Below are 24,199 nucleotides of genomic sequence, written 5' to 3' on the forward strand. Positions count from 1 at the left end.
TAGCAAGCTGGTCGTAGTATACTCAGAGTACTTCTAGTTAATTACCCCAGGGAGTTGAAGTCATCATACTTGGATAAATGATATGCCAGGTTACTAAAAGAAGTTGCTATTACTGATGATCTTTGAGAAATCTTGGTAAAAAGAGAAACTGTATGGAATTGGAGATGGGCAAGTCCCAATTTAAGAAAAAAAAAAAAAGAGGAATTCCCCAAACTATAGATGAAAGAACTTGACTTTTTAACTCTTTAAAAATCCTAGAATATCTTCCTTGTGCTAAAAAGAAAGTGTTGATCATTAAGAGAGCCAACATGGATTCATTAAGAATAAATCACCCAGACTAACCTCATTTCCTTTTTTAGGGCAGAAAGGGGAATCTGATAAATTTTTAAAGGGTATATATTGCTACACACATAGTGTACCTGAATTTCAGGAATGACATTTAGCACTATCTCTTATGATAATATGAAAGCTACAAACTGGATAATATAGTATTAAAAAGTAAATCAAAAGAGAAATGATTAATGGAATGATGTTAACCTGTAAATTCATTAATATACTCCCAAAGGGCCCTGTCTTAACATTTTCATGAGTGACTGAGATGCAAACATATTTGAACTATCATATTTGGGGATGAAACAAAATTTGGAGCGACAACACAATATGAAAGAACGTCAAAACTATCTTATCCACTCTCAGAGTCATCCCCCTAAAACTGGTAATGCCTATAAAGAGAGTACCAGGTAGAGTACAAATGCAAATATAAATTAATATTTTTTAAAAGTTTTGTCATATTTTTTACTTTTTTTTTTTTTTTAGTGAGGCAGTTGGGTTTAAGTGACTTGCCCAGGGTCACACAGCTAGTAAGTGTTAAGTGTCTGAGGCCGGATTTGAACTCAGGTCCTCCTGACTCCAGGGCCGGTGCTCTATCCACTGCGCCACCTAGCTGCCCCAGTTTTGTCATATTTTGAGGGAAAAAACCCCATGATCTGAAATAGAGGAAACAAAAATAAAACAGATGTCCACTTTGTTGATAGAATACATTTTACTTACCTTGAGTGCTAAAAGGCTTTTATTAATTTCAGCACCTTCAAGCCGAGTTTGCCTATCTGCACTAGAAGTATCTGCTCCTCTTTCATTTCCAGCCAAATCAATGAGAGAAAATTTACCATGTAATTTTCCTTTCCTTCTGAGGATAATTTGAAAGACTGCATGGCTCCGAGATGAATGTGCATTTGCAGATGTCTGACCAGACGTTCTAAAATTAAATGAGGTAGGAAACTGTCAGCCTTATATTACATGATAATGTATTAATGACAATGCTTTAATTATGAAAACTCAATGGAAGTAAAATCGAAACTACTTTCATTATTTAAGTAGGAAAGAAACATTTAAGCACTAATCAAGCTTATCTACTCTCTTAGAAACAAGCATTCAAGTAAACTGGAATTAGTATGATGGTATTTTATATCTAAGAATAAGCTGAAGAAAAACAGAACTGAATTCTGAAAAATGGAACATTCCAAATTAATAACTGATCAAACAAAACACTCAAACTTATAAAATTAATGTCATCCTTTCAGTGGCATATTAAGACCATAAAAGTCATTGAATGTAAATGTATACATCCATAAATCCGTGATCTCATCAATGCGTTTTCTCAAATGATACAGACTGCAATTCATCTGTGCCTGTCCATATATTAAGTGGCTTTCCCCAAAAGACAATGCATCTCTAGCCACCCTCTTCATTCCTAAGTGTTCCTCCTCTGAAGCAATGGGCCAAGATAAGGAGTAGACATACTCCTTGGTCTTCACTTCCATTTGCAGATTATCCCTTTGCTACCATGACTCTATAATTTCTCTTCCTTTGAGGTTCATTTCACCAACCTTTATCACTCAGTTCAACTCCTTATCACAGGTATATACTGACCCCCAAGACATTCTTACAAGGAGTTCAGTACTTTGCTCATAGTCTATATCTCTGCCCAAATCCTTCTACTCTTAGTGACTTGAACATACAAGTCTAAGTCCCTTTGAATAACCTGACCCCTTTTAAATTAACTCATCAACCTCCTCAGTTACTCCCATTTTCACTCTACTTCAGCCACTCACTAGGATGGTCATACCCTTGTCTGGTCCTATAACCACTCCACCTCTAAGATCCTCTGAGAGCATTTAGAGCTGAAATCAGAAGAAAGTCAACAGATGAAAAAAGTAAAGATTCTCAACAAACTATTTCTTCAATGACAATGGAACTACCACATTCAGACTCTAACATCACAATCCCAAATGTGTTGCACAAGAAAGTAGCAAAGAAAACCAAGATGGGAAAAGTAACTTAATCAGATCAAATATACCCAAAAAGGTTTGTGCTGGAGGCTACATAGCTTGAGGGCCTTCAAGGATTGATTCTCAAGATTTCTGAAGTGAGGAGGGAAGGGAAGAGAAGACATAGCAACACATGGGGGGGAAAAACAACCAAAACTATTGAAATAAGGCAACTGGGAAAACACCAATAACTACTAACCATATTGCCCATTTTTTCTACTCCTTTATAAAATCTTTAAAAGAATAACCTACAGATGAATCAAATGTACTCTCAATGAAGTTTATGATAAGAGTATGTGCAGGCTTTACAAATTGTATTCTAATGGAGATCACATCTTTACTTAGAGGTCTAGAGAGTACAAGATCCTACTGTTTGTTTACTATAAAAAAAAAGATTTTATTTGGTACAGCAAAATGCTGCCTTAAAGGTTCTCCTCCAGTAATATATATTCCTTATAAGTAGTTAACAAGCATTTCTCAAAATCATATGAGATTCCTTAAAAAATATAATAAATTTTGTTCTTCAATAAACTGATTATTCATCTGACGAGAGGCATAACACAAGAAGATAAATGCTTGCCTCTCATGGAAAGCATTAAGAGCAGAGGCCAAATGAACAGCAATTCCTTAGATATGGTGAGCATCTTCCAGAGGCCCCTATTTTCAAATGGCATCATGCTGCCAGGCCACCTAAATACTGCAAAACTTTTTTTTTTGGGGAGGGGGGGCGGCAGGGCAATGAGGGTTAAGTGACTTCCCAGGGTCACACAGCTAGTAAGTGTCAAGTGTCTGAGGCCAGATTTGAACTCAGGAACTCCTGAATCCAGGGCAGGTGCTTTATCCACTGCGCCACCAAGCCGCCCCACTTAATTTTCTAATCATGCTTATCTCTGATCGAAATTGCTTTCCAGATAAGATTCTTCATTGAAAGTATATTGCAGGGGGCAGCTAGGTGGTGCAGTGGATAGAGCACCGGCCCTGGAGTCAGGAGTACCTGAGTTCAAATCTGACCTCAGACATTTCACACTTACTAGCTGTGTGACCCTGGGCAAGTCACTTAAGCCCCATTGCCTCACTAAAAAAAAAAAAAAAAATTAAAAAAAAAAAAAAAAGAAAGTATATTGCAGGGGCAGCTAGGTGGCGCAATGGATAGAGCACCGGCCTTGAATTCAGGAGTACCTGAGTTCAAGTTCTGCCTCAGACACTTAACACTTACTAGCTGTGTGACCCTGGGCAAGTCACTTGACCCCAATTGCCTCACTAAAAAAAAAAAAAAAAAAGTATATTGCAGGGGCAGCTAGGTGGCACAGTGGATAAAGCACCGGCCCTGGATTCAGGAGTTCCTGAGTTCAAATCCTGCCTCAGACACTTGACACTTACTAGCTGTGTGACCTTGGGCAAGTCACTTAACCCCCATTGCCCTACCAAAAAAAGAAAATGAAGTGGACTAGTTATATATAGAAAGTGAAGAATAGCTAATGTATATTGCCTTGAGCTCTACTTATTATCTAAAAAAAATTCAAGAGATCAAAAAGCAGGGTTGTTGGGTGGACCCCTTGTAAAGAATTTATGGGAGAACGTATACCAAAGTGGCACAGACTGAGAAGACACTGAGCTGTAACATATGACTTACTGACATAAAAGAGATCATAAGACTATTAAAGTATCTTATATAAAGTGAAGTAAAGCCTTATTTTAAGGACTTTAGATACAATTAAGCACACATGTTCAATTATTCAGTTGTGTCCAATTCTTTGTGGCCCTGTGGACCATACAGCACTCTAGGCCCTTCTACGCTCCACAATCTCTTGAAGTCTGTTCATTGTTTCCATGACACTATCCATCTCATCCTCTGCTGTTCCCTTCTTTTGATTTCATTCTTTCCCAACACCAAGGTGCTTTCCAATGAGTCCTATCTTTTCTTTATGTACCCAAAGTATTTAAGCCTCAGCTTCAGTTTCTGACCTTTCAGTGATAATCTGAATTAATTTAAGTATTGACTGATTTAATCTTCTTGCTGTCCAGGACTCTCAAAAGTCTTCTCCAGCACTACAATTCAAAAGCATTAATTCTGTCATGCTGTTTTCCTTGTAGGCCAACTCTCGCAGCCATACATTGCTTCTGGAAAAACCATAGCTTTGACCCTAGGGATAGTTGTCAGCAAGGTCCAGGACTCATTTTGCTATTGTTAGGCCTCTTAATGGCTCAGAGTGGGCCTAAATAGCAATTGTATTTCTTTTGGACAGAAACCCTGAGGATCCTCCTCCTCCCCCCTCTTTATATATCTATTTTTTTGGGGACTAGGTAAAAGAGCTCCTTCTCTGCCCCCTTTCTTACCTAGCCTTAATTAACGAATGGGTGTTGCCTCAGAAGAACTGAGACCTGTGAAGGGCCTTAGCTTAAAACGCCAAGGTCTTCCACTGCATCTAGGGCCATCTCCAGCTGTCCTGATCTCTATCTTGCCACCGGACCCAGATGGCTTGAGAGGATTGAGACTGGTGACTTGGCACAGCCCTTCCTCACTTAAATCCAATTCACTGTAAATCATGACATCATGTCCTCTATGTCATGGTCCTCTTCGAGAACGAAGGACAAACAACAAAGATGTCTGCCTTTTTTTTTTTTTAAAGTATGCTATATAGATTGGCCATAGCTTTCCTTCCAAGGAGCAAAAGTCTTTTAATTTCATGGCTGCAGCTGCTGTCTGCAGTCATTTTTGAGTCCAAGAATATAAAACCAGACATTGTTTCCATTTCTTCTCCCTCTATTTGCCAGGAAGTGATGGGACCAGTTGCCATGATCTGTTTTATGCTAAGCACACTATATATGCATACATAAAATATATCTACATATAAAAGATAATTAAGAAAATATTTGATATTTTGGATGCACCTATGAAAAGAATTAGCAATACCTGCAACTGTTGCCTATTTCAATGAGTTTCAGGACATCTTCAACACATTTAACCTCCCGTTCCTGCAATCCCACAACTTGAACTTGCTGTTTACCATCCTCTAACACTCTCAGTTTTGTCTTCCTATTAAGCAAGTCAAATACCTGTAGGAAAAAAAATACATTTATGTGAGATAACGAAATGTTAAGAGAATTGAGGATCTCAGAGGAAGCTAGTTAAGTATGTTCTGAACAATTTAAATAGAAATGATGAATGTTAAACTATTTCAAGAGCCAAATTTTTAAAATGAGTCAATTTTTATTCAAACAAAATTAGCAGTAAATACTATATAAATGCTTCATGATAAATATTAAAAGTTTATACTTACCTTTCCACTATAAATTTCAAAAAAGGTTGCATATACTTGAAGTTCTAACTTCTTATAGTTTGGTTTCTTTAGCATTAAAAAGACATCTCGAGCTGTTGAATTTCATATAAACAGAAAAAAGTTAAGTTTCAATTAATACTACCAAAATGTAATACAAATTTCTTATTGATCAATTTTTAAAAAATTTTGAATTTAATGAACAAATTTCCTTATACAAAATAGAACAATGTGGAATCACAAATCTCTATCATATAAAATTTTCTTTAAAAAATACATATGTAATAATATACCATGTACTGTTAAAATAAATTCAACATTTTATTTGCAAAGCTGTCCCAATTGGGTTTCCTTTTAAACTTCCTTCTGTTCTCTTCTGTGCATTTTTAAAGATGCTTCAATGATCCTTTTTAATTTCTTTTCTTCTTTTTTGAGGGGTTTGGGCAGGGTGGAGGGCAAGACTGTTGCTAGCTCCCCCCTCTCCCATGATGACCCCCCCCCAATAAAAAGGGAAAAATAATCCTTCTAACCAATAAGTCTTATTTTATATTTTTCTTTTAAAAAAGAGGTCAACCTTTTTTAGAATAATGTTGTAGTGGCCAAAAAGTAGACACAAAAATCTATAATCTAAATCTTCACTTTACATAATTATACCTTATATTCAGATCAACAATTATTTATTATGCTACTTATTTCCTTATTATGTCATTTTTTATACTAGTTTACAATGTAACCGAACAGAAGGTTTTCCAGTCTTTAAAACAGACAAAATCAAGCACAAAAAAGCAACGTTAAAGTATTTGTAAATGAAATACAAAAAGGCCAATTTACCTGCTAGTGCATATATCCCTTTAGAACAGTCTTGGTTCTTGCCTGAAAAGTCACCACCCATGGTCTGTAAGTTTAAAAACAAAGAGTAAATATTACACAAAAACAATAAAGTCTATTTTAAGTGTTCTTATCTGTGTTGTGGTTTTCTAAATGCAATCATTTTTTAAAAATGAATCATGACTTTGTTACTACAAAACTTCTGGGAATCACTTACATGAGTCTTTCCACTGCCTGTTTGACCATAAGCAAAACATGTGGCCATTCCCCTTTCAAATATAGTTTCTACTAAAGGTCTAGCTGTAAACCTAAAAAAAGAAAAGAAACCAAAAAGAATAATCTTTCATCACTGTATTCTCATTACTGAATTTATTTGGAAAAAGTCACATTTATAAAGAAAACTGATCCAAGTTAGTTTATTAAAATTTTTCCTTATGAATTATATTCCAGAATAATTAGAAAATACTGAAATATGAGAGTCCCAGAGTCATTTTTCAGCAAGTTTTACTAAATTCTACCAAAAATGATAGAAACAAGGAAATGAAAAGAAGATCAGGGACAAATAAAAAGAGCAGGGAGAAAACACACACACACACACACAAATCAAAGCTATGGTGGTCTAATGGATTTATTATAAGGTTAATTTTAAACTGGATTCTTAAAGTAGAGTGTGGCCTCTTCCCCCCCCCCCCCAACAGTGCATACTACAGTGGATTAAGGGCAGATCTCAGAGTCAGGAAGACATGGGTACAAGTCCTGCCTCTGAAACATGTAACCTAGGTGACCATGGGCAAATTACTTAACCTATTAGTATCTCAAGCAACTCTAAGACAATGTTATCTATAATTTTGCTTATCTGCAATGGTGGCAAGAGTTTCTACACCAGGAATCCAAACTAAAATTTAAAAAAATAAAAAGCACAGCAACATTACAACAACACAGAAGGCTTGTAGCTTGTACTTTTGGAAGAGATCAAAAGACAATGTGAATAAGTTTTAAAAAAAGATAAAAGAGGGAAAGGTTTCAATAGAAGAAGGACTGAATCACTATAAATGGCAAGGTAGAGTGAAGAAAGACTCTCACGAGGCTAGGTTGAGTAAACAGAAAAGTAGGTTATGAGCTTCAATCTGGGCAAGTAGATAAAATGCTTTACATTAAAAAATACAAACTATATGTCTAAGATGATAAATTCTGAGTTACTGGTTTTGACTTAGAAAGGCAAAAAAAATGTGTGCAAACAAGCTATATACAGGATATCTGTCTGTCTGTCTGTCTGTCTGTCTGTCTGTCTGTCTGTCTGTCTGTCTATCTATCTATCTATCTATCTATCTATCTATCTATCTATCTACCTACCTACCTACCTACCTACCTACCTACCCACCCACCCACCCACCCACCCACACATCTATATGTGGAGTACCATGCTAGAAGCTAGAGATATAAGGAGAAAAAAGAAAAATCAGTCCTGGCCCTAATGGAGCTTACCTGTTTGTGAAGAAGATATATGTTCAGAGATAAACACAAGAAAATTTGAGGATACTAACAAGGGAGAGATATGTCAGAAAATGCTTCCTGTAAGTTGTGGCATCTGAAGCAAAACTGACAGCTAAGGAGTTTTAGAAGCAGAAATGATAAAAGACAGTCTGTGCAAAGGCTGTCTCCATTTCCTCATCTTGTGGGTATTTTAACAATGACAATTTATGTAACGCACCCTATAAATTTTAAAGGAATACACAAAGCATTTTAAAACATCTAGGTAAAACAGTGGATAGTGCTAGACCTGGAGTCAGGAATATCTGAGTATATATCCTGGCTCAAACACTTACCAGTTTTATGATCTATGGGAAGTAGCTTGACTAAGTCTCAGTTTCCTCCTCGGCAAAATGGGGATAATGATAGCACCTACCTATAGGGGGTTTTTCTGAGGATCAAATGAGTATGTATGTTTGTGTACACATATATGCATGTACCTACATTATATTATAGTATGTTACCTATATAATATAACATATGCATACATACACAAATGTATACATGCTTATTTTTATATTCACAAATAGAATGCCTGCAAACCTTAAAGTATTATGTCTATCTATTATTATTATTATTAAATTCAGGTTATTTGATAAAATAATGAGTGATGGATAGATTATTCATAGAAGAAAGAATACCTGATATATATATCCTTAACTTTTTTGAGGTTACATCATGAAGGGTAACAGGACCTGCTTTAAAACCTGACTGTACACTAACTTAGGTAGACAATGGATTCAGAGGTTTCATCATCAAAAAAAAGTTTTGTCTGCACTAATGTGGCATTTCTTCCATTTTATACTTAAGAAACTCAAGAGATAATTAGATAACTTAATAGACCAATTAAGAAATCTGCAAGAAGAAATGTACCTATTAATGTAAAGATGAGCACAAGTAATAATAGAAAAACAATTCATTAAAAAAAGCATTTACATACCTATAAACCATTTCATTAGGAGCTGAGTCATCAAAGGCGTAATCAAAACGAAATGTTTGGTTTTCTAGGTACCTCGTTAAGTCCACTTTTTGTTTTGGTTCATGTACCATCACAACATCTTTACTAGGGATTGTGATCACATCAAGGTCTTTCATTACCGTTTCTAAAAGAGTAAATGAAACAAATCAGCATTCAGTCATTTTTATTGGACATGTTCAACTAACCATAAAATTTTTTTTTAAAGTATTTTAAGCCCTAAGGATTTAGAGGGAAAAATATCACTAAAATCTTCAAAAATAAATTAAACAGAAAACTGAAAGTAGTCATAATAAATTATAGTAACACACACACAACAATAAAGGTCAAGTTAAGGGTTTATGTGAAACATTAAGAATCAATTTCTGGGGCAGCTAGGTGGCACAGTGGATAGAGCACCGGCCCTGGAGTCAGGAGTACCTGAGTTCAAATCCGGCCTCAGACACTTAACACTTATTAGCTGTGTGACCCTGGGCAAGTCACTTAACCCCAATTGCCTCACTTAAAAAAAATAAAAAATAAAAAAATAAAAAAACAAACAAACAAAAAAAAAGAATCAATTTCTGTAAGGCATTTGACACTCATGATCTTTTTGTGGTAAAGATGGAGAAATAAGGAGTGACTGAAAAAGTTGAATGATAAGAGTATTGTTTAATAGTTCTATGTTAATTTCAAGGGTTTAGCCTGGAAAAGAGAAGATTTAGAAGGGATATAGCAGATAGCTTCAACTGTCTGAAGGGTTGTTTGTTGAAAAAGGCAAAGGAGATGATAGTTCATTCCAACTCAAAGTTCTCTGACTCATTGTGTCGCCTCAGCAGTCTGACTTGCAGGATCAAAGCAGAGAAGTTCTAGGGAGGCAGAATACTGTTATGAACAGAGCCAGCCTTGGAGTCACTTAACCTCTCAATCCCCCCAGGAACTGTTTAACACCACAAATTATCCAGCAGGTGTGTGGATCCTCATTGGGCAGAGTGAGAGTTTTTAGAAGTTTTCCTACACCAATGAAATCACAGGACTAGACAAAAACAAATGCTTCATCCTAATTGTGGAGATTCAACTAATGGATACAATTATCAACTTCTCTATTTCAGAAGGAACAATATTTAATACATTCAAGAGAAGAAGTGCAGTTACTGGATACAGGCTAATTTGGCTTATTTTTGAGCCTTTCAAGAATTTAGATTATGGAGCAACAATAAAATCCAAATTATCTGCTGGAGCTTGGGAGGAGCACACAGCCCAGCAGAGTTTGGATTTTCAATGCCCAATGACAAGGAGGGAGGCAGCTGGGGGGAGAAAGCCTCTTTCCCAGGTATCTACCTTCTATGAAGCAGAGCCTTCCAAACAGCAGGGAGGTGAGGCAATTCAGAGACAGCCCCAGGTACACTTAAGATTTGTTCTATCGCTGCCCCATAACCATAAGGGAGTTTTAAAAGGCCCAGATGTAAAGTATTTGGTGGGAGGCTAGTCTAGATGACCTCAAACATCATCCAACTCCAAGGCTCTTACAAGTCTATGATTTTAAAATGCTGATGTTAAAGATGGAAGAACTCAGAATGGTGATCTCTGATGGGAGGGCAATAAACCACCTTTGTAGTATCATGCCTTTACCATTTAAACTTTTAAAAATTCCTATATATTTACATTCTAAGGTTAAGAACCTACAAAAGGAAGCCATTCAGAAGTTTCAGTCTACCAAATGAATGAGTAGCAACGATAGTAAAACAAGACAAAATTCACCTTCTGTAAGACTGCATTACCTTTTTTATTGAGTGGTCGTTTCCTTACACAAACACATATCCTGTGTTCATCAATCTGTGAGAAAAATAATTTCAATAATGACTATTTTATGATGTGGTGGGTGGAACATTTTAAAGCAATCTAAAACTGTCGATTTTTGGAAATTTGTACTAGGCATAAAAAAATGAGCTGTAAACTTAAAAATAAAGTACATGATGTTTATATATTAGAGCACACAAATGGCTCTATGAATGTGTACAACAGAAACTAGCTCATCTTAAAGTACAAACTTGAAAAATAGCTCTGTGGAAAATAGCACTGCACATTTTAGCATCTGATTCACTTAAAGGTCTGTGTCATATCTGATATTTGGAAAGATATATATGATATCCTAAATCTAAGTGAAAATGGAAACTTTTTGAAGTAGAAAAGATGTTTGCAAAATTTTATTGGGGGAAGGTAGTTGCAGTTAATTGAATAGGACACTTAATTTCATGATTAGTGACTGTTCTAAACTTTTCCCATTCTCTTCAGACCCCCAATTCTAATCCCCCTTTCTACCCCCGCTAACTCAGCAGATGACCCTGCCTCCTATTTAATGAGATGACAGAAGCTATCTATTGTGAAATCGCTCATGTTTTATTCTTATGTATTTGGTCTCTATAACCATCCATTTCACTTTTTTTCTACTCAAAGAGGAATTCAGACCACTTTTTTTTTTTAAATCTGAAGCAAACTACTCCACCAGTTTCCTAGATTCTAAACTTTCCTGACTCCACAGGGACTCACAGGAGTTCACATGAAATATTCCTCTGATATAATAAAGTAAAGGGGAGAAGTAGGGGGGAGAGAGAAACCCTTCCTTTTAACATGCTAATCCCTTGAAATTATAATTCTTATTTTTGAATTCTAAACTACTTAAAAAAGTTATTTACACCTGCTGCCTCCATTTCATCACCATTAATTCCCTCTTTCAAGGGGCAACATGTTATAATGAAAAGAACACTGGACTTAGAATCAGAAAACCTGGATTCAAATCCCAGTTTTGTTACTTAGTAGCTGTATAATCCAGTGGAAGTCAACCTAACATTCATCTCAGGTTACTCTTCTGTAAAATGGGAATATTTGTATTCCCATATTTGTAATATTTGTAAAATGTAAATTATTGCCTTAGAGGGCAATAAGGAGAAAGCTCTGTGGACTGCAAAGTACTATGTATAAATGTGAGTTGTTGGATTTTGACAGCTTTAAGAGATGGTTACAGAACATGGAATCCAAATCTTTGCACTATGTCTGCAAGGAAATGGCAACTCAGAAATATGAAGTGGCTTGCTCAAGTTATGGCTAGTTAGTAACTTGGTTTTCCTGGACTCCAAAAGCTTTCCACTACAACACAGTGACCAATAGTTTGGTTTTGTCTCTACCACTCTTAACTACTACTCTCCATGGCAAATGTTACCAATCTTTCTATAATTAATTCAGAAAAATGGACCTGGAGTTAAGCCTCCTTATCTAAAAGAATCCCCATATCTTCTTACCTCGTTTTTTATAGAGAGAACAGTTACCTTTCAATGACAAAACATTTCCAATTTTTAAAAAACTTCTTTGGATTGCTACAAGAGCCTCCTGATATATTGGTCTTAAAATGCCAATGCATACTGTAATATCACTGCCAGATTTATGTTTCTCAAACTTAAGTTTTATCATGCCTCTTATTCAAAACTGCCTGTCAAACTCAGTTGACTGAATCTGACCAGGTCCCCATTCTTAGACTCACAAATTGCCAGAGTCTGACCAGACATTATCACTCGCAGCCTCTGACTATTTTCATATATATTCCAAATGCTTCCCTCTATAGATTCCCAAGCGTTCTCTATGGACTTTTTGCTTGTTATGCAAAACAACTTACCTTATGAAACAGTGAGATGACCCAAATCCTTCCCACCTACAGCCTGGCCATTCCCTCTACCTCTACCTCAACCTCAACCTTTCCCACCTACAGCTAGCCATTTCCCCTGCCTTAGTACCCTATATAAACCATGTTCTCAGCCCCCTCCTTAGGTACTCCAGCACATGCTGTGTGGCAACCCAACCTGCAGTTCACTTGCCCTGATTTTAGACCTCAATTTTGCTATATTGGCTATTTTCTCTTAGATTCAGGTTGACATGCCTAACCTGCTTATAGAATCTAAACTTCTTCGTTTTTAATTTTTTAAAGTATCAGAATCCTTTAGAAAGCTCCATTTGTGTGATTAAACTTAGCATACTTATTTTTTCTTTTTGTAAGTTAGTCCAATACAAAATATACAGCTCATGATCCCACAAACACCTACATCCAAACTAGGTGTTCAGCTGGATTCTTTTGAATAAATTGTTTGTCACATAATTATCTCCCTTTTTGCCTGATATTTTCACTATAAAACACTGAGACTCCTAGAGACTAAAAAGAATTGTTTGATCATCCAGGTCCATATCTCCTGCCACTCTCTGTATCCTTTATTAATAATTTGATTTTCACCTCCATTTACTAAAACAAAATGTTCTTAAGTGCCAGAGTCAAATGGATATATATAAACAGGCATAAAAGGCTTACAACATCAAGCACAGAACAAGTATAAAGATAAGGGTGGCTGGTAGGGGAAGAGTAGGCAGGAGGTAGAGATCTGACACTGATACACAGAGGACTAAATTCTAATTACTTCTTCCTTATACATCCCACCCACTACTGTCACTCCATTCCTTCCCCCTACATGCACTATAATTTAATTGTTTATCTGCCCTAGCAAGGACAAAGGGCATTTTTTAAAGTCCACTGGCACTGTGGTTGTTATTATTTCAGGTCGGAAGAAAAGCAAAAATTATGTGAGGAAATAGTTTTCTTGGTCTTCTTTTAAACAGGTAAGAGAAAAGAAAACATGAAAGAAAACATTAACATATTTAGCATTAATTTAATGAGTACTGAGTTCATGGACTTGTTAAAAAATGAATGGCAAATACAAGCTACATATGTACATAATTAAATAAGCCCATTAGTAATTACACTCAAGTAAACTTACAGGATCTGCTGTTGTAAGTGGTCTATAATCCAAGCTTCCTCTAAAGTCTCTGATCATACACATGATTTCATAATTTGGGTTTGTAGCATCAACATCCTATAAATTGAAAAAAAAAAGTTCATTAACTATGTTATATTTATTGCTTTTATGTCTATAATCTGAAGAAGGAAATCAAATTAGTGGTTCTGGGAATTTAGTTACAGGCAAATGTGAGCAAAAATTTAATCAATTCTAGTTTAGGCTGGATTGTGATCAAGAAAAATCTCCATATATAACCAGTAGGTGGAGTGTTTCTACTATTATACTACTACTGTTATCTCTGTTTCTCTACATATGTCTAAACATTCTCATGTGCATATGTATATTATGTATATATTGATCTTAAGGTAAAAATTTTCCTCAGTTCCTCTTATCTTTCCCAGAACTCCCTGGAGTCACCTATGTCTCATTTCAAAGAAATCCTTCAAGTAGTAGAAAGAACATTGGACAAGTAAAAAATTAAAACCATCTATAGTCATGTGAAAAAAGTGCTCTAAATCACTACTGATTAGAGAAATGAAAATCAAAATAACTCTTAGGTACTACCTCGCACCTATCAGATTGACTAATATGAAAGAAAAGGAAAATGATAAATGTTGGAGGAGATGTGGGAAAACTGGAACAATAACGTAATGTTGGTGGAACTGTGAACTGATCCAACCATTCTGGAGAGCAATTTGGAACTATGCCCAAAAGGCTATAAAACGATGCAAAGCCTTTGATCCAACAATACCACTACTAGATCTGTACCCAAAAGAGATCATAAAAGAGGGGAAAAACAAAGATATTTACAGCAGCTCGTTTTGCAGTGGCAAAGAACTGGAAATTGAGGGGGATGCCCATCAATTGGGGAATGGCTAAACAAGTTGTAGTATATGAATGTAATGGAATACTATTGTGCTATAAGAAATAGTGAGCAGAGGGGCAGCTAGGTGGTGCAGTGGATAAAAGCACCAACCCTGGATTCAGGAGGACCTGAGTTCAAATCTGACCTCAGACACTTGACACTTACTAGTTGTGTGACCCTAGGCAAGTCACTTAACCCTCACTGCCCCACAAAACAAACAACAACAAAAAACAGTGAGCTGGTAGATTTCAGAAAAACCTGGAAGGATTTACATGAACTGATACTGAATGAAGTAAGCAGAACCAGGAGAACACTCTACATAGTAACAGCAACACTGTACAATGATCAACTATGATAGACTTAGCTCTTCTCAGCAATACAATGATCAAAGACAATTCCAAAAGGTTCATGATGGAAAATGCTATCCACATCCAGAGAATGAACTACTGAGTCTGAATATAGATCAAAGCATACTATTTTTACTTTTCTTCTGTTTTTGTTTTTTCCTTTCTCGTGGTTTTCCCTTTTGTTCTGATTCTTCTTTTACAACATAACTACTGTGGAAATGTTTAACGTGTGCATATGTATAACATATATTAGATTACCTGCTGTCTTCTTAGGGTGGGTGGGGAGGGTAAAAAATTTGAAACTCAAAAATCTTATAAAAATGAATGCTGGGGGCAGCTAGGTGGCACAGTGGATAAAGCACCGGCCCTGGATTCAGGAGTACCTGAGTTCAAATCCGGCCTCAGACACTTGACACTTACTAGCTGTGTGACCCTGGGCAGGTCACTTAACCCCCATTGCCCCGCAAAACAAAAACAAAAACAAAAAATTAATGCTAAAAAATAAAAAACAAAAAACTTAAAAAGTGAGCACTGGACATGGAGATGATTTGGGTTCAATTCTTAACTAGCTCTAGAATGTATTCACTGGATGACTATGTTTAACCTCTTCCATCTTGAGTTTCCTCATGTGTGAGACCGGGATACTACTACTTCTACTACCTTCCCTATATGTCTGTTGTGAGAAAAGTGCTTTGTAAACCACAAAGCACCTAGATCAATGTCTGGCATATAGCATACATTTAATAAATGCTTCCTGATAGATCTTTTTTTTCCCTATTCTGTGATTATGAATTTCCCCCTCCCCTAATTCATCATTGTCAAAGATACAACCTTCCATTCTCTTTTTATTAATACCGTAACCTTTTTATATTTAGAACACCTCTCGATTTGGAGTACATTCAGAATATATTATAGTATTAAAGTATAAGATCTAAATCTACATAGTTTCCCAGGAATTCTTTTTCCCCCTCTTTTGACTAGATTTACAGTGATCTAGGCAAATATAACCAGCTCTTGTTGGGTGTTTCACTCCTCAATCTATTCCTCACTGTTTTTGGTTCTCAAACACAATCTTCTTAACTAGTTGTTCACCTCCCATATCCTTTCTGAAGCCTCTGGCAGAAATGATGAAAAAGCCACTTGTGTCTCCAAAGTCTTTGGGTTTTTGTCCAATATTTCGTAATCTTTAGCAATAAAATCTAGGTATCATTTGTACCCATATGAAATCACTGATATGGGTAATGGGAATCCTATTTTCAAAATCTTGAAGGTCTGGAACAAATTGGATATGCGGCTTTGAAAAAGACAAGAGACTTTCCAGATGTTTTTAGGTTAACAAACAGATACCTTAGTATCATTCAGCAGAGGCTCATCTCCCACCTCTGACTGTACTCAGTGTTAACTTCACCTAAAAACAACTTTGAAGCCACGGCATTGTTTCATCTTCAAAGGCTCAAGTCTGTCCTCTTTAAGAAGGTCCTCATAACAGAACCAGGAGAACATTGTACACAGTAACTGCAATACTGGACAACAATCAACTGGGAATGACTTAGATATTCTCAGCAATACAATGATACAAGGCAATTCCAAAGGAATCATGATGATTTATGCTATCCATCTCCAGAAAAAGAAATGATGGCATTTGAATGCATATTGAAGCACACTATTTTTCACTTTATTTTTTTTGTTTGTTTTCTTTTGCAACATGACAAATATGGAAATGTTTTGCATGACTGCATATTTATAAGTTATACTAAATGGCTTACCATCTCAGGGAGGGAGAGAATTTAGAACTCAAAATTTTTTTTAAATGAATGTTAAAAATTGTTCTTATATGCAACTGGGAGAAGAGTGTGTGTGAGTGTGTGTATACAGAAAAATAAAAGGTCTTCATATCAGTTAAGTAGCTTCAGGTATTTTCACTTGTCTCTTGTCATCTATATCTCATTCTTCCATCCTCCATTCTCCTGACAAAGGTCTGGTTTACCCTACTTCCACTTTTCAAAAGAACACTGCATTCTCTCTGACATTCTAGAGAATGTCTAGGTATTCCTCAAACCCTTTTACCTTTTCTTTTAAAATGGTGGCCCAAGTACACACTTTTATCATACGTAATAGTCATCTGGCCTTGGCCAAAACATATACATCAACATATTTGTTTAAATCAATGCAAAATGTTTCCTATTCTCAATAAATGTCCTTGGTCTCTGCCATTTTTACTTGCAGCTACCCAAGAGAGCTCCTTCAGCAAATTGCCTGTGGGTCTCTTTAACTCTAGAATTGTCATTCTTCTTACCTAATTAGCAACATCTCATCTCTACAAAGGTAATTCCCAGAACTATCTACCCCATATCTATCTTTTGTGCTCCAGTCCTACTTGATCCCTTGCTGTATGGATATCTCTACCTTGAAGTCCCAAAGGCATCTCAAACTCAGTATGTCTAAAATGGAACTTATCATCTGCTCCCCTAACCCATCCCCTCCTTCAAACATTCCTATATCCATAGAAGGGTAAGATCATTCTTCCAACAATCCAGGTTCTTCAACTTGATTTGACTCTTGATTCTATACTCCTCCTTACCTCCCCTATACTGAATGAACTGCCCAGTCTAGTTGATTCTAATTCCACAACACTTTTCATTTATCGCCTCTCCATTTCAATAGCTGCCACCCCAAATCAGACCCCTATCACTTCTCAGCTAGATCACTGCAGTAGTTTCCCAGTTGGATCCCTGCCCTCTAGTTTTTACACCCTCACCAATCTAATTCTTCTGAACAAGCTGCTAAAATGATATTCCTAATTTGTTTTGAAACTTCCCTGCTCAAGAAGCTTTGCTGGTTCCCTACTGCCTCCAAAGTAAAATACAGACTCCTCTGTTTGACAATGAAAGAGTTTTAAAGTCTGACCTTTCTGGGTGTATTGGAAATGACTTACCTTCATGTATTCTACATGCCAACTAAATCAGGCCTACCCGCTGTTCCCTGATTTTGCCATTCCATCTCTTGTTCTATGTCTTTGGATGGTTCAGGTTCTTTCTCCACATTTCTCCCACTAAGAATCCCTGTCTTTCTTCAAGACTCAGCTCATATGCCTAATTGTATAGGAAGACTCTATCATTCCTCTTCAGTGTATCATGTTTATCTTCTTCTGTTTACATGCTATGTACCTCTTATAGAATCTTTGAGGGCAAGACTCTTTCTTTACTTTTTCTTTGTATCCACAGAACCTAACAATAGTGCCTTTTACATAAGCACTTAAACACCATGGGTATTAGATTAAATTTATCATAGGATTTTTGAGTAAGAAGCGACTTTACACATAATCTAATCCCATTACTGGGTTTTACAGATGAGAGAACTGAAAAGCAGAGATTGGGTGATTCAGCCCAGGTCCTATAGCTACCTGATTCGGGCCAGTTTGGTTGTTCAGGTTTAAGAAAAGAATAGCATGGAAAAAGGATTCTTATGAGGGTACATCTTTCCCTCCTAGGAAAACACTTATGGTCAGCAGGGTACGGTGACTCACATAGCAGTCAGACATACACCAAGTATAAGAAGCACTGATTCTGGTCTGGCTGCTTTCTCTGCCCCCCTGAACCAATTAAATCTATTCATTACATTTCTGAGGAAAACAGAGTTCATTCTATAAGACAGGGAATTTGGTAAATCATTTAAATCATTAAAGCCAAGATTTGAATCTAGGCCCACTGACTCCCAATTTCAGTATTCTTTTTTTCCTACTTCATACTGTTACAATTAGAATGCACTCCTCCCCACTATCTCTTAGAATCTCTGGTTTCCCTGAAAGATTAGCTCAAATGATTTTATGTAAGACCTTTCTAATTCTTCTCCAACCCCAGTCTATATATTTAAATCTTCATATGTTATATCTTCCAGTGGAATCTAAGTAGTTGGTCAAGGTGGATAGATTAATGGACTTGGAATCAAAAAGATCCAGATTTGAATCACTCTTCAGACACTTACTAAGTTGTATGTTTAAAAACAAAAAAAAAAAGAATGAAAGAAAAAAACCAAACAGCTCATGCTCAAGATTACATTCTATCAGAAGAGATAAATATGTACATTTTTTTCTTTTCTTTTTTTTTTTTTGGTGAGGCAATTGGGGTTAAGTGACTTGCCCAGGGTCACACAGCTAGTAAGTGTCAAGGGTCTGAGGCCGGATTTGAACTCAGGTCCTCCTGAATCCAGGGCCAGTGCTCTATCCACTGTGCCACCTAGCTGCCCCTGATAAATATGTACATTTAAAAATATATGTAAAATGGGTGATTCTGTCATGAGACAAAAATAGGTTTTATCTTGTAAAAGTAAAAACCTTTTTACAAATGAAATAAATGCTGCTGTAATCAGAAGAAAATATTCGGATTGAGAGAGGAAAAAAAAAAGCCTTTGCATTAAGTATTTTTAATGTGCCTGGCATGCAAAATTCTATGGTATCAGCACAACTATAAAACGAGTCAATCAAGGGACGGCTAGGTGGCACAGTGGATAGAGCACTGGCCCTGGATTCAGGAAGACCTGAGTTCAAATCCGACCTCAGATACTTGACACTTACTAGATGTGTGACCCTAGGCAAGTCACTTAACCCTCACTGCCCCGCACCCCACCCCAAGTCAATCCATAAACAAACAGGTAAAAGAAAATGGTTTTCAAAAGACAAAAGCATCAACCACATGAAAAACATGTTCTAAATTACTAAAAATTCAGAAATACAAAGTAAAACAACCCCACAAGATAACAAAGATAAACACCGGCCCTTGATTCAAGAGGACCTGAGTTCAAATTTGATCTCAGACACTTGACACTTACTAGCTGTGTGACCCTGGGCAAGTCACTTAACCCCTACTGCCCCACCAAAAAAAACAAAAACAAATAAAAAAAGATGGAAGCATGCTGATTCACTGCTGGAGCTGTGAATAGATTCAATTGGTTTGGAAAACAATTTGGAATTATGCACGAAGAGTTACTAAAGTATTCCTACCCTTTGATCTAGTGATTTCCATCCAAGGATTATATACAAGGGAATGATATCAAGAAAGACACAAAGGTACATAAAAGTACATAGCAGTCTTTTTTGTGATAATAAAGTTCTGGAAACAAAATGTGGACACACTGACTGAAGAATGTCTGGACAAATTCCAGAGAGATTCTAGGAATGACACAGAGTAAAGAAAGTGGGACGAAGGAAACTATACCCACAATTACTGTAATAATGTAAATCAAAAAAGTTAACAAATTTTAGATATATTCATGGTTAATGTTAGTATCATTCCTGTATTGACAAAGTTAAAAACAGATTTTTCTGTAATTAATAATCGAATTGTTTTCCTAGGGAATGTACTTAGAGGATTTATTTGCTTGTTTATTGTAAAGTATATGTTGTGTTAAAACAAAATGCAATTCTAATTCTATCCTTCTGTGCACTACACTCCCCACCCACCCCCAAACTACTTTAAAGCAGGAAGTAAGGTACCTATGTAAAAGCAAGTACAACATAGAATAGAAATAAAAACATTCAGAAACTGACAGGAGAAAAAAGTCAGCAATAAACCCATGGTCTCCCAATACCTCCACACAAATAACCAAACATGACTGTCCAGTAAGGTAACCAAGAGATCCTAAAGAAATGGGACAAATTTGGCTTCAGAGTTGTCAATAACACTTGTTATTGTGATGTGACCTATTTTGGAAATGTAAACATTCCAAAGGACAGGAAAGGAAATAAAAGGTATGGGAGGGAAGGAAGACCCACAGGGAATAATAGCACTATATATTAAGATACACAGGTTGTCCATTGTTGTTAAGTCATTCAGTTGTGTTTTACTCTTCATAACTCCATGGACCATACTATCCATGGTTTGGGTTTTTTCTTTTTTAGAAAAAATACTGGAGTAATTTGCCATTTCGTTCTCTAATGGACTAAGACAAGCAGAGGTTAAGTGACTTGTCCAGGGTAATATAGCTGGCAAGTGTCTGAGGTCAGATTTGAACTTAGGTCTTCCTGACTCTAACCCCAGTGCTCTAACCACTAAGAAACCTAGCTGCTCCTCTAATTATCTTAGTGCTATTTAAAGTTTTAATATATGTTCAAAGAATATCAAGGAACTAAAGGTGATAAACAAGGAGAGTATTTAGGCAATGATGGAAACAGAAATGGGAAATAATTGAGGAATTCAGGAAACAGAACATAAGTCTGGGATAGTGGTTGTGGACCTCAATTATCTGGACATCTGCTAGAGCTCTCTGCCGTCAAGGAGAACTTTTGAAACTTATTTGTGTAAATATTTTCATTCTTCAAACAGTGGACAAAGTACTGGAGGGAAACTTCTGTTCTTGATTTGATTCTCATCACCAAGGAAGTAGGAGCTCATATCCGGGGCAGAAGTTGTAAGAATCTCATTTGGGGTCAAGGAGAGAATGGAGTGGGGAATTTTTAACGGAAGAGAAGCTAGACATAGTCTGAGAATAAATTTCCAAGGATTCATTTTCACAGTGAAGACAGTCCAGTTTTATAGGGAAAGTCAAACCTGAAAGAGTGAAAGTAACTGAAGGCTCAAAGAGAATAGAATTCTGTGTATGCACATTTTTGGGTGGGGCAATGAGGGTTAAGTGACTTGCCTAGGTTCACACAGCTAGTAAGTGTCAAGTGTCTGAGGCTGTATTTTAACTCAGGCCCTCCTGATTCCAGGGCCAACGCTTTATCCACTGCGCCACCTAGCTGCCCTGAGAATAGAATTCAACAAACAGCTCAGATTTTTGTAGACATAGAGTAGTGTAATGGAATTTATTAATTTGATCATTGACAATGCTATGCTAAGGTTTAGTAAAAATCCAGCAATTCAAACAGCTGAAGAGAATCCAGCTTTCCAGACCACAGTCCAGAATCCAGTTTTCCAGACCAGAATCCAGCTTCCTCCTGATGACATCTTACCACTTCAAGAAGACGAGAACTCAGAGACTTTATATGAACAGTTTTGTTTCGTTAATTTTTACTATCTCCTTCTGTTATTATATACCATCTGTAACATGTACTCTCTGCAGAGGCCCTCCCTCTGCAAGACCAATGTCAAAGTGTCGTGTTCATGAGGGACTGCCTCTCTGGACAAAACTTTTCTCTCTCCTTTTCTATATTGATATTATCATATTATCAGATAGCATAGGATATTATTTTTGGCTGTTTCACTGAGCAAACTTATTCGTTTTTCAAATGAAAGCAAAGGGGGGAATGTGGTAAAATATAGAGTTGAACACATACTACTGAAACAGTTTTTGAAGGACTGCCAGTTTTTGAGGGACTGCCCTTTCGGGGAGGAGACCGTGACAAACAGCCATGCGCATGCTGCTGCCCGGGAGAGCATGGCCAAGCACGCGAGACTTCCGGGACGCGAGCTTAAAAAGCTGAGTAGAGAACGGAAGTTCTCTCTCTCAGCACACACACGCTGGCTCAGGTTTGACTGCGCGTTCGGATGATCGGCTCTGGTCCTTGGTGGCAGCACACGTTCGACTCTGGTTCTCAGCCTGAGAGGTAGTTTGGGGATTCGGTGAGTTTTATAAAAGAATATAGACTAAGCTTAGATCTAAGACTATTCATTTGTATTTCTACTTTCCTATTTCCCTAATCAGTATCACCTGTTTGTTGGCTAATTAATTTGCAAACAATAAAAGCGAATTAATCCCTCTCTAATTAAAGCTCAGAGGCTTCTTTCTCTTACTGGTCTGGGAGACATATAAGGGAAAGATTAAAGGAGAGTTTAATGCTCTTATATCCAATTTTAAATCTCACAGTAGATATCCAGGATGAGAGACATGATCATTCTTCTGTAGTCTAACCTCGTCAGACCACTGCTAAAATGGCATGTTTAGGTCTAGGTGCCACATTTTAAGGAGGTAACTGATAAAACCTGAGAGCATTCAAATGTTGACCACTAGTACTGTGAAGGACCTGGAAATGCTCTCATATTTGGATGGGTTGGAGGAACTGGGGACGTTTAACCTGATGACTTAGGGTGAACATGGCCATTACCTTCAAGTATATCAAGGGACATCACAAGGAAGAATGATTAATCGATTTTAAAACATTTCCTAAGTACCTACTCTGGGTTATGCACTGGAGATACAAAGCTACAAGAAAAATAATTCCTCCCCTACAGGTTCTTACATTCTATCTCTGTGGGAGGGGATGTGGGAAAGCTTGGTGGAATTGTGAAAAGATCCAACCATTCTGGAGAGAAATTTGGAACTATGTCCAAAGGACTATAGAACTGTGCACACCCTTTGATCCGGCAATACCACTGCTAGATTTATATCCCAAAGATATCTCCCAATCAATTGGGGAATGGCTAAACAAGCTGTGGTATATGATGGTGATGGAATATTATTGTGCTACAAGAAATGACAAGCAGGATGATTTCAGAAAGGCCTGGAAAAACTTGTATGAACTGATATATAGCGAAGAAGAGAGCAGAACCAAGAGAACATTGTGCAAGGAGACAGCAATATTGTTTGATGAAGAACTGTGAAAGACTTAAAGACTGAAGCATGCTATTTTTCACTTTCGTTTTTTTCTCTTATTCAAGTTTTCATATACAAAATGACTAATATGGTAATGGTTTACATAATCCTATATGTATAACCTATATCTGACTGCTTACGCTTCAGGGAGGGGAGGGAGAAAAGGAGGGATAAAAACTGGAACCCAAAACTATAAATAAAAATGTTTATTACTTAAAAAAAAAAACAGAAGTATGACCATGCTGCTCCCTTATTTAAAAACCTCCAATACCTCCTTATTCCTTTGGGGATAAAATACCAATTCTTCAGCTTGCTATTTACATCTTTTTATAGGGTGCTCCAGCTTAACTTTTCAAGCTGATTTCACACAATTACCTTTCCCATGCTCTAACACCAATACCAAAACAGCTTCCCTACTCTTCCCCAAACTTAAGATTCTATCTACCACCTTTGTGCCTTTTTGACACAGGCTATTTTCATCCCCTGGAATATATACCTTTCTCACCTCCACCTCTGAATCCCTAGCTTCATTCAAGGCTCAGTCCACGAACCACTTCCTTTTCAGGTCCTCCTAGATATTTGTGTTCTTGCCGTCCTCCTCCAATTCTCCTGTATGTTTAAATGCTGATCATTGGTGTTCTAAAGGCAGAAAGATCTGCTCTCTCAATACTCAAATGGACCTGTGCTCTACAGTAATGCAAA

The 24,199-nt window shown here is 36.8% G+C and overlaps 1 protein-coding gene across 4 annotated transcripts in view; it reads right to left on the bottom strand.

The window, feature by feature from the left end:
- Positions 1-24,199, bottom strand: part of KIF2A (kinesin family member 2A) — a 91,985-nt gene that overhangs the window by 16,680 nt on the left and 51,106 nt on the right. For all 4 annotated transcript variants that reach the window (XM_043978711.1, XM_043978710.1, XM_043978709.1 and 1 more), the window contains exons 7-14: positions 13,736-13,831; positions 10,700-10,754; positions 8,904-9,066; positions 6,651-6,741; positions 6,437-6,500; positions 5,609-5,700; positions 5,242-5,384; positions 1,051-1,255 (exon numbers count right to left, since the gene is read on the bottom strand). In XM_043978711.1, the coding sequence (XP_043834646.1) occupies positions 1,051-1,255; positions 5,242-5,384; positions 5,609-5,700; positions 6,437-6,500; positions 6,651-6,741; positions 8,904-9,066; positions 10,700-10,754; positions 13,736-13,831 (909 nt within the window). The remainder of the gene's footprint in view (positions 1-1,050; positions 1,256-5,241; positions 5,385-5,608; positions 5,701-6,436; positions 6,501-6,650; positions 6,742-8,903; positions 9,067-10,699; positions 10,755-13,735; positions 13,832-24,199) is intronic.

Source organism: Dromiciops gliroides, chromosome 1, assembly GCF_019393635.1.
Source record: "Dromiciops gliroides isolate mDroGli1 chromosome 1, mDroGli1.pri, whole genome shotgun sequence".
Taxonomy (NCBI): Eukaryota; Metazoa; Chordata; class Mammalia; order Microbiotheria; family Microbiotheriidae; genus Dromiciops; species Dromiciops gliroides.